This window comes from Antedon bifida, chromosome 7 (assembly GCF_963402885.1).
Source record: "Antedon bifida chromosome 7, ecAntBifi1.1, whole genome shotgun sequence".
NCBI lineage: Eukaryota > Metazoa > Echinodermata > Crinoidea > Comatulida > Antedonidae > Antedon > Antedon bifida.
In genome coordinates, this window is record NC_136232.1 from 12,977,865 (window position 1) to 12,988,004 (window position 10,140).

General features: G+C 32.8%; 1 protein-coding gene across 1 annotated transcript; it reads left to right on the forward strand.

Moving 5' to 3' along the window:
• The first annotated feature begins 40 nt into the window (after window positions 1-40).
• LOC144848024 (uncharacterized) lies at window positions 41-9,830 on the forward strand. The gene is made up of 5 exons (XM_078704687.1): window positions 41-206; window positions 6,290-6,433; window positions 7,327-7,411; window positions 7,771-7,814; window positions 8,738-9,830. The coding sequence occupies exons 1-5, from the start codon at window positions 143-145 to the stop codon at window positions 8,932-8,934; spliced, it is 534 nt and encodes a 177-aa protein (XP_078560813.1). The 5' UTR covers window positions 41-142; the 3' UTR covers window positions 8,935-9,830.
• Window positions 9,831-10,140: the final 310 nt, after the last annotated feature.

The following is a 10,140-nucleotide window of genomic DNA, read 5'->3' on the forward strand; positions in this document are numbered from 1 at the left end:
TAACTTTTTACTGTTTTTGTTTACGAACCATGAGTTTCTCAGACTAACTGTAAAGTCTGTAGGCGTAAAAAGTACATAATCAACAACTTGTGAAGTTATAGTACTGTAGTACAGTAGAGTTACGTACGTTGTGAAGTTCAACATGCTCGCCTTATCCACCCTTGTGGGACTGTGTCTCCTTAGTGTATGTGCTGCTCAACAACAGGGTAGGTGATGGTTTAATCAGTTATATAGGCATTAATTATTAGTATTTAATCCCAGATGTCAGTCAACATTTTTAGCTTTATTTACAGTTTATTTTGTTATTTCAATTTTGATCTGTATGTTTTCATTTTATGTGATGCCGCATTGTCACCTGTTGCATGCTCTTGATTTTACGGAACATCGTCCTCTTTCTAGACATATATTATGTATTTTTATATTCACAATATTTGTTTCTTGTGAATTAGGCCTAGTTTCAAAATTAAAGCCTAGTATTATCATTTTGAAGCAAAACAGGTAAGGTGATGTTTTCTACAAACAATTTAGTGATTTGGATATCGTATATAATTTATAATAAATAGTGTTATATTATAAAATCAGATTCATTTGTGTTCATATATCGTAAGAAAACTATTTTTATTTTATCCATATATTATGCGCATGCATTTCATGATATGAATGTTAACAAGACCCGTACACACTATTAATTCACAAAAACGATAACTGGTGTTAATTAATAAGACGATATAGGCCTATACACTGCGGGGTTTGTTTTTTCTAAATAACTGAATTTTGTACAAATCTTTAATATGTGTTAGTATTATAATTTTAATTTTTTTTTTTTTAATAAAATTCAATAAATATTGTAAATAGCATGTGATTGGGGCGCGCCTTATTGTAATTAGTCAGTACAGTTTATTGTGCTAATCTATTATACATTTACGTAAGGGCAAAATTCGGTAAATCGCGCGTTACTTCTAGAATGTTTACTCGATGGTGTATAAAGTTGATTCGCACTTTCGGTACTTAGTTTAACCACCTGATGTAACCCTGTTTACTAATTATATTGAGCTAGATAATTAGTTATTGACAATTAAAACGAATTTAGGTTCAACGATTTTCCCCAAATAGGGGCGTTTTCTGATGGTGGTATACACTGTCTAATGGATTTCCATCTTGAAAAATACCCGCACACAATAATACGAGGATGAATTCGCATTTACCTATCTCCTTCTACGATAATTGTTTTTAATAGCTGAAAACCAGTTGAACAGCTCGAGTACAGCATCATAGTGTTGAAGACAGGTAGGGTCGACGTAGGTATGGGTCCTTGGGAATAAACTTAACACCTTTAGATAGTATTATTGCAATACTTTGACAATACTGTAAATACGTATTAACTATTTTTGGTCGCCATTTGAATTGCAAATGTCTTACTGTGAGTGTGTGTACTGTTAGATATAATTATAGGCCTAAACACATATACAAATAAACTGTATTACTGTGAGTGTGGGTAGGCCCTACTGTTGGATATATAAACTCATGATAGGCCTATACAAATAAACTGTATTACAGACAGTTGATTCTCAACATTTGTATTAATACAAAAATATAAACGTCGCAGTGGTGTATCGTTAGGCCTACATGTACTATACTATTTCAATCGACTATGACAGTGACAGTTTTCCCCATCCCTCAACCATAATGTTATATACAAAACACAAATTGGGTTTGTTTATATAAGTCCAAATCAAAAATTTGTACTCAATTTGTGACTTTCGGAAGTAATTCCCAGGGTGCTAATTTTAGTAGTTGCCTACATAATTAATCGTCGTGTCTATTTATTCCTTTCTGTAAACACGTACATACAAAAAAATCTGTTTTTAGTGGCGTGCGACTCTACAGATCACTATGTCGGTCGGTTGGTCGGTCGGTCGGTCGGTTGGTCGGTTAACACTAACTCAAATTTGAGAGCACGCCACTGCAGCCATCTATATGGCATTGTTTTACGCTGAAATTACTGTGTATTCGAGAACCATCTGTGAGCACGACCTAGATGGTACGCGATCGAAGCGAGCGTACAATCTAGTTATACGTAATTATGTTATTTCCCATGGAAAGAAATTGAATTGAAAAGCCTACCGGTATTCTATTAAATATTACAATAATAATGTAGACCTACAGCGATTTCATCCAAAACGTCCGTACATTCCATATGGGATCATTCGTTGACGGACTTCTGTTTTCTATTAATTTTTTTTAATAATGATGATCAAGAAGCAACAGAGGCCTCTTTGAAACAATTACAACAAGGAATCTATCGAAACTTGACATTGCATTTCAATACATAGCGTGAATACATTGTAGTTCACCTGTTACAAAATGAGAGCAGACCTAATCGACAATGATAAACACAATGTCTGTGACTATGTATACTGTAAGTTAATTAATAGATAACTACGCAGAGACAAATTACAGATATATAAATGCATTAAAAAAAACATAGGAGTTGAGTTACGCGAAACGTCAAAAGTAAAGCAACGGCGGTAGAAATTATTAGCCAGAACAAATTGAATAAAAAAAATTAGTAGGCCTAGACGTGATATCGTGTTATTATAAACGACTCAAATACAAGTGAATTAAATTCAATACCGTAGTGAATATTCGGAAGTTACTAATTAACAAACCTGTTGTTCACAGGCCATACTAAACATAAAATCATCATCATTTTCAGTCACAGAAATTAAGACTATAAACAACTTCACTATGAGTGACTTGCCACCGTGTGTTTTTAGGAAAGAGAAAGGAACAGAGTAGGCCTAGGCCTAATATGGAACATGTTCGAACAGCATCACGTGTGTGAAACACGCATTCAATTATTTTAACAGCGTTAAGAATGTTTTCCTTACTGAATAAGAAAACATTCTTAATCCGTATCACCAGATAATTAGTCAATTGCAAAAAATCAATATAAATGCTAAAAACATCCATATATATTATTGCTTCATGTAACCAAAACATTCATGTTTTGTAAAAAAACATACCGGTATTCATTATAAATGATTAACAGTTCATTCATTTTATTTGGTTTGCTAAAAAACATTAGCTTTTATATTTCCTGTTTGTAAGTGAATTATTAAAATATTATTAATATAACCACGATTAATTGTAATCAAAGAAAATTATGTCCATTACATTAGACTATATCATACACGCCAAGAGACGGTACGAAGCCTGTGCCTTTTCCAAAAAATAAGGGTTTGGTAATTTGGTTCTTACTATACGAACAATTTGTTTCAATTCGGTTGCGTCCTAATAGCATGGACCTATCAATAATAAGAGATCCATGGTCCACCAACAAGCGCGAGAACTCTACAACGCAGCTCCTCCTACACGATGATGGGGTTCAGTCACGTTTTGAGTGCACTTAGGTGTCGTGAGTCAGGTCTTGTGTCTCCTTCTTCTTCTTCTTTTGCGTTCACTGCCGCATAATAAATACACTTGGCACATTGTTGATCTTGTTATTACAAATTTTATTCATTTAAGTGTCTTTAGCACTGGTTGTCTCCACTCCGTTTTCAGGCTAAAGAGGTTTAGCATTTCAGTTCTTTTTTTGGTCTATGTCTATTATGTTTAAAGTTTATGTATAACCCGAATTGGGATTTCAACAAACTTTTTTCAAGCCTTGCTTCAAGAAGTGAAATTGTGTTTGTATATAGTCTTAATTTTAATTATTATTGTTGTTCTTTGTATTTCAGCTACGTTCCGTTATAAAAATGTGTTCTAATAAAGATAAAATTGTATCAGACATACGCTCTTCTCTCAAGGTGCTCTAATACTGAAATAATTCCCTGGTTACACAGCAGCATAGTAGGCCTAATCAGAATGTACGCCCAAACCAGAGAGTGTAATTTCACTTCTCCCTGCCCAAACGGTTGTAGACTGCCTCATACAAAAAAGCTTATTTAATTTATAATTCAACTTACCATGAAGTCACATAACTAGGGCTGTAAAAAACGTGATACTTTAGAAAATAGCTATAACTTGTTTCTCTCCAAGAAACTGAATAACATTTTCAATGTGACCATTAATTGACCCAAATAATGATTTGTGCTTCCTCTGCGCCACCACTATCAACTCGTTTTATTTAGTAATTAAAATATTGATTAAATGTTATGAACAAATAATTTGATTTTTCGACTAATATTCATTCAGGCGCTTTTCCTGAAATTATTATTCAATAACTCCAGGTCCATACTGACAAACATGTAGAGTTGCAGTTGTTACAAATAATTAACAAATCAATTACGTGTGGTTCTCCAAACAAACAAAGTTACTAGGCTTATTCCTGAAACTATAAGCATGATAAACAATGGACATATTAGACACATTTGTGTGTATAAATTGTATTATTAAAGTAGTTGATAACGAGAGCAAAAACAAGCAAAAATAATAAGATTGTTTATTTTTAAATTTAATTTTACATTGTTTTTCGGAATATGATTTCTTAAAGGTTAAGTTGAATTCTTTTTTTCAAATGCCAAAGAAATTTGTTTTTATAATCTTTTTTTCCCCTTTTAGGCTTCCTTTGTAGAATTGTTTTTGTTGTTGTTTTTTTTTTTGTCTCTTCTAACAAATCTAACACGTCTCTTCAACTCTTTACATTGGAGAACATAACCGTCAGTAACTAATTTATTTGCATTTCAATATAAGTATGACATAATTATAAATTATAAGGGAAAGACTTTTTAGAAAATTATATAATTTTTGACGTCTTAAATTGTTAAGCAGAAATATAACCACAATTCCATCGTTCTCTTGTTATTTCAGTCTAGACGAAGAGAACGACAGAGTTTTGTATCAAACTTGACGACTACATTGACTGTTTCAAGTTTAAAAACATTTTAAAGTACTGTAGTATTGTGTTTTGTACCTAGGTGAATTCCTATGGGCTATAGCTACTGTATAACAACGCTAGGAAGTTGAATTAATGCGTAATTTAATCAGTATTAGGATATACGTGCCGATTGTCATAATAGTGCGCTTTAACATTTATTTCACAGACCCTTTATTGCCAAGGTAAAAATAAAATTAAGTTTTCATATTGTTTTCATTGTTTCTTATTCTGCTACTGATTTTGATGTAGACATGTAACCGTTTTATGGCTAATAAAATAAGGACGTTTCTACTAAAAACTATAATTTCCAACATAACGTTGTTAAGTACATCAAGGAAAGTAGAGAATATATATATGTATTTTCTAATAAATGTTTCTGAATAAGCCTTTAATGTTTTACCCAACCCTATTCTGGTTGTTGTTGTCTGGATTTTATAGTGCAACAAGTGTTGGAAAGTGCATCCAGTATATAAGCTGAAATAAACCGTCTTATGTACATTTTTGTTGATTATAACCTATACATTAACAAGATTTTAGTCGAAAGTACTTTTCTTGACTATAATACTCCTTTTAAAAAAGGAGTTATTGACATGTGACGAATCATCGTTAAGAATCTGTATATCAATGTTAGATCACAGATCAAAATAGATTTGGTAATGTGTGTTAAACACTTCTAATACTGCTAAATCACTACTACATAACAACTAATTTAATAATATTGATGATGAATTGTAGTTGTCTAATCGTTTGATAATTAACCGGGGTTCAAGAAAGCCAACTTATCAGTGTCTCAGCAAATTAGACTTATCCTTTGGGATTGACTCGATTTATGAGTTCTAAATTTTGTGGAAACGGCGGTTTTTCACAATCACGTGACCAGTCTAGCAGGATCCAATCAATCCCAGTTGGAATGCTGGCAAACGTTAACTCGTCATTTAAAGATAATGTTCAAGAATAATAAATGTATAAAATTAATATTAAATTAGAGTTGCCTGAAACATTATGTTATCTTTTTAGAAAAGTCAAATAATATAACTTGACTTTACTAAGATAATATCTTGTAAATAAACATAGGCCTAATTAGTATAGCATATCCCAAGTTAAATTCCACTGATGACACACGACGCTCCTACAAATCACAACAAAACAGGCAAGAAATGAATGAAGAAAACCGACTAAAAAAAAAAGACAATAAGAAATGTAGTGACGAATGTCGAGAAAGACCTCAATATCATAGATGCAAAATGACGATGGCATCACCTTTTTTGTGATGTCAATGACAATTTGAAACTATCTTATGATGATACTTTTTAGCATTTAGTTACGTTGCAGGACCAATGAGAAACTGTCATTTTCAATAGCATACTTTTCACTTAACAATTTTCTTTCTAATCATTTTCTTCGTTTTAGTGGAATGTTTTATACCATGCAGTATGTCGTATCACCCGGTATGTGCACTCGATGGTGTCACATACAGCAACATGTGTATGTTTCATAATCATCGCAGATGTATTAATTCGCATTTGGCTGTACATCATAGGGGAGTATGTGGAGGTAATGAACAAATGAACAAGATGCATGACGTGTCACACATCTAAACCGGAGCAAAATGATAACTTTTTAAGGATAATTTTTAACTGAAATATGTTTTTAATTGATATTGGTAATTGACATTTATTTTCTTATTCTTCCCTACGAGTTAACTTATGAGTCAATTGTTACAAATTCTTGTTGAAGTATTTGTGTGTATTGTTTGTTTTTGTTGTGTTACTGCATGAAAGAATTTTATTACTAATATTTATGGCCTGCCCAACACAAGTTTCTCTTGGTTTATCCTTTTGATTTTACTTTTTGGGATGTTGCCACTTAAAGAAATTTATTACCATTTGTGTTTATTTCATAATTATTTGTAAATTGAAATAAATGTTTTTATTGTTATTTGATTTGAAAAAATAAATGTTAACTTGATTGATTGATGACTTTTATTTTTGTTACATATACACTCTTCCCTAAAAGGTAACAACTTACCGTAGGCCTATAATAAAATTATTAACAATTTTTACTAAAAACTTGGAAAGTCCACAGACACTATTTTTTTTTATTTTGTCAAAGTACTTCTATTTTACAAGTTAATAACTTACAATATTATCAATTTTCGCAGAACATGTCCCACTTGGAGAGCGCATCCACAGAACGAACTAGGCATATTGTCAAATTTAAATTGTGGATAAGGTTTTGAGACAATGATATAAATGTTACAGTATCAACAAAGCAATGATTACCAACATCCCATTAACAATGGCTGTCCTCTGACCAATTGCACCACATATCGAACGTATGTGGACTTACCGACAATATTCATGTTTCATTCGCGAAAACAAAAGTAATCATATACCTATATTGTATTTTTATTTTATTTTGCCGATTTCTTTTAATTCTGTTTATAGCAAGCCGAGACTGTTACGACAATGAAGATGGAAAATGGTGGAAGTACAATGAGAGAAAGGAGAACTGGAGGACATGCAAAGAATGGTGAAAGTCCATATTTGTTTCTGCCTTTAATATTATATTATTTCCAATAATAATATAATTCCAATTAAAATTGGTTTCGGTTACCGTCACCGTCCGTATATCCGGAATTTATGCAAAATCAATGGTTCAAATTTGTGTAGACTTTTTACGCTTATATATATAGCCTATATTCTGTTTGCTGTTACTCTTTAGATCAAAATTTCTTGTCATTATTCTATCTTGGAAATATTTACGATTGCTGATAGATCCAAGTTTGTGTCACTTTGGAGAATGAATTTAGTATTTTTCAGCAAAACATCTTCTTAAAATATATAATGTTTTTTTTATATATTATTATTTTGTTTTATTTTAAATCGCAGCACATGTGTCGGCAAAGTGTGGGCTTGTTCACAGTGTACTCCAGGTTGGTAATGGATTTGGATTCAATAATAGACATTTTAGTAGGACAAGGGTTCGAGGCTCACTCGCACCATAGTTCTGGTGGTAGAACGAGTCTTCTCGAAGGACTATAAGTCGTAGGTCCAAATACTCGTGTGCACCTTAAAGAGAACCTAGTACATCTTCCAAGGCGAGTAGGGACCCCGTTGTAGCTTACACAGCAATTGTCGGGGACAGACAAGAGCGCTATAAATGTTGCATGATGTGACCTTTAGAGGATAAGCATGTACTGACCTGGATGGAAATCACTTTAATGTTAAAATGATTTTCCATCTACAAACTGTACTTTATTTGTACTTATTATTAATATACGTGACAATAGCACAAACATTGTCATTTTCGCAATACTGACGATAAGACATTCTACGTGACTTATGATAAGGAAACACACTTACAGCATTTATGCTTTGCTGAGTGAGTGAAAAAAAAATTAGGGGATCATTAGTGTTTGCCTCATAATCCAGTTTTGGACCACATACGAACGCAACATTAAACCAAACCACACCTCCCCGAAAGTTGTACAGGGTTCTTTTAAGTGCACACGAGCCAGATGTGTACAGTGAGCGTTAAGGCCTTATTCGAGAACTAAAACTAACGTGGTCGATCGAGGAGGAGTGTTTTGATATTATGGCTGTATTTTACAGTGTGCCCACGTACGCTCGGCGACAACTCAACTGTCTAGGGATACTCTCGATTATTATTTTCATCAAATCAGGGAAGTATGAAATTATTAATTGTAACTTACTCTCCTGTTTAAACATTAGCCAACACACAAACATTTCCTACAAACAACACCCCTCCACTCCAGAAATTCAAAGGGAATCAAAATACCTGACAAAACAGTTTCGTATTATTAATTATGTATATATTATTACTTTTGTTTCAAAGGTAAAACGTTCTGTCCGGAACGATCATGCCCATGGCCTTGTTACTATGGATACCGCGTGGAAACCAACGGATGCCAGAGTTGTGATTGTATGCCACGTAAATACTGGTATCTCGCCGTAAAGGGAAACAATCATTACGACTGGACATACGCCTATTATTATAGACGTCGAAATAGCAGGAGGTGGAACAGGAATTAACCGGTTTCAGAAGAGGTGTCAGCCAAGAAAAGAAGATGTTACAAATGACAATTACTGAACAAAATAAATTTGGAATATAGGTATCTTATCAATTATCAGGATATGATACGCAATGAGCATTTCTATCCTGCAACAATAGGACTAACAGCTCTACAAAAATAGGGCAAAAAATACATAAAAGTCATTAATTATTTAGAACTTACACAAAATGTTTCCACAATATACGGTTTCTCTGCTATAACTATTTTGCCTCATGTGGGCTTTAAAGTAGCTTCGGTATTATTTTGAGGAAGGTTGGACAGGGGGAGGATTTGTCTCTACGCATGTAGAAACTTGGTGTCGTGCCAGTTTGTGTGAATATAAAAATCCAATATATTTGTCTAATAATATTTAGATTAAATTTAAAATTATAGCAACTCACTCATTATTTAAAACTGCAGCAAATTAAAGTTTTGAATTGTTCTTCAGCTCAACTAATTTAAGAGTTAACATATTAATAATCAATCGAAATGTTTCATGAACCGAGGATGATTGTTTTAATGTTACTAATCTATGTTTTTTAACTCATTTTAATGGAAAGTAGAATAAGAATTGTGACACATGTTATTTAAAAAAAGATCATAGATTTAAATTGACACAATGCATGATGTTTTGTTTTGATCATTTTATGCAGATCCTTATTTTTCATAGATGGCGCTCTACCTGGTTGTAGTCAATTAGTTTGTCAAAGTGTTTGAGAACAAAAACAGGAAATAATGTTTGCAGTGTATAGTAACCGTGTAAGACAACTTTTATTGAATGACACGTGATGGAAAGGGTACACTTATGTTTGTTAGTAATAAAATAAAAACTTGATTGTACTCAATTAATATAGCCAATAAAGGTTTATTCTTTCATTGTTTGATATTCGTAATATATTTCCGCATGTTTATTGTCGGTGAGTTCAAGGAGCGAAATTGCTTTTACTGGACAGAAATAAAAAATAATGCATGAGATTCTGGCATAAGTCACAAAAACAAGAAACCCTAGTCCATAAATGATACAGTTCACAAACAACGCCCTGTGGTTTGTGGGACCATTTCCACAAACCACCATTATAATTTCTCAAGACCTCTTGTCTGAGAAAACGGTGGCGGTTTATCTATAGGTAACGGCAATCATAATAAACCAGCTTTGTGCCTAACTTTTCTTGATAAATCGACACGT

Excerpts from the sequence above, each read along its gene's own strand:
- LOC144848024 (XM_078704687.1), top strand. The coding sequence starts at position 143 with ATGCTCGCCTTATCCACCCTTGTGGGACTGTGTCTCCTTAGTGTATGT. Across the intron at positions 207-6,289 it reads ATGTGCTGCTCAACAACAGG|TGGAATGTTTTATACCATGC; the intron begins GTAGGTGATGGT and ends TCTTCGTTTTAG. Across the intron at positions 7,412-7,770 it reads TGGAGGACATGCAAAGAATG|CACATGTGTCGGCAAAGTGT; the intron begins GTGAAAGTCCAT and ends TTTAAATCGCAG.